Source organism: Corapipo altera, unplaced genomic scaffold, assembly GCF_003945725.1.
Source record: "Corapipo altera isolate COAL_440 unplaced genomic scaffold, ASM394572v1 59880, whole genome shotgun sequence".
Classification (NCBI taxonomy): domain Eukaryota; kingdom Metazoa; phylum Chordata; class Aves; order Passeriformes; family Pipridae; genus Corapipo; species Corapipo altera.
In genome coordinates this window covers 2071-2865 of record NW_020887950.1, presented here as the reverse complement: position 1 = coordinate 2865, position 795 = coordinate 2071, and the positions used below count along the sequence as shown (strand labels likewise).

The 795-nt window shown below is 71.3% G+C and overlaps 1 protein-coding gene across 1 annotated transcript in view; it reads left to right on the top strand.

The window, feature by feature from the left end:
• Positions 1–592: 592 nt before the first annotated feature.
• LOC113941804 (calreticulin-like) overlaps positions 593–795 on the top strand; it is a gene marked incomplete at its 3' end in the record, with an annotated part of 2266 nt that continues 2063 nt past the window's right edge. The window contains exon 1 of the mRNA XM_027632946.1: positions 593–750. Coding sequence (XP_027488747.1) covers positions 648–750 — 103 coding nt within the window. The remainder of the gene's footprint in view (positions 751–795) is intronic.

The following is a 795-nucleotide window of genomic DNA, read 5'->3' as shown; positions in this document are numbered from 1 at the left end:
GGGGGGTGGCGGGGCGCTGTGACGTCATTAAGGTGCACGATGACATCATGAGGCGCTAATAGACTCTACCACAGCCCCCCCCCCCGAGCCAGCCCGGAGCTTCAGGGTTCACGCAGGGTTCGCCTTCCTTCTGTCCACACGTGCTGTGACATCACTGGAACGGTGACATCACCAGCGCGTCACAGCGCTGCGTGAGGTCACAGACCCCCCGCGGCGGTTACCGATCGCCCCCTCCCCATATTCCCGCCCCCCGCATCCCTCAAACCCACAGGTTTTCCCCAAATCTCCATTAAACCGGGCCTGGCCCTTTAAGAGCGCGCCCCCCCCACACCCCCCGCCCCCACGTGACTCCGCGTGCGCGGGGAGGGGGGGGGGGGCGTCTCCCACCGCACGCGTGGTCGCCTGTGATTGGCCGCCCCTCCCAGCCAATGGGAAGCGGCCATCTGGGACTCCAACGTTCGGGGGCTCCGGGGCCGGCGGCGGGCGGGCGGGGCGGCCAATGGGAGCGGGCCGCGCGCGGGCTCCGGCCAATGGGAAGGGGCGCGGGCGGGGCGAGGGCATCGGGAGGATAAAAAGGCCGGTGCGCCTCCGCCCCCCTCCGCAGTGTCCGGGCGGCGCCGGGCCGGGACGGAGCGGAGCGAGCGGCCATGAGCCCCCTCAGCCTCCTCAGCGCCGTCCTGCTCGCAGCGCTCCTGGCGCCCGCGGCCGCTGGGCCCACCGAGTTCTTCCGCGAGGAGTTCGCGGATGGAGGTGAAGGAGAGAGGGAGGGGAGGATGTGTGTGTGTGGGGGGGGGG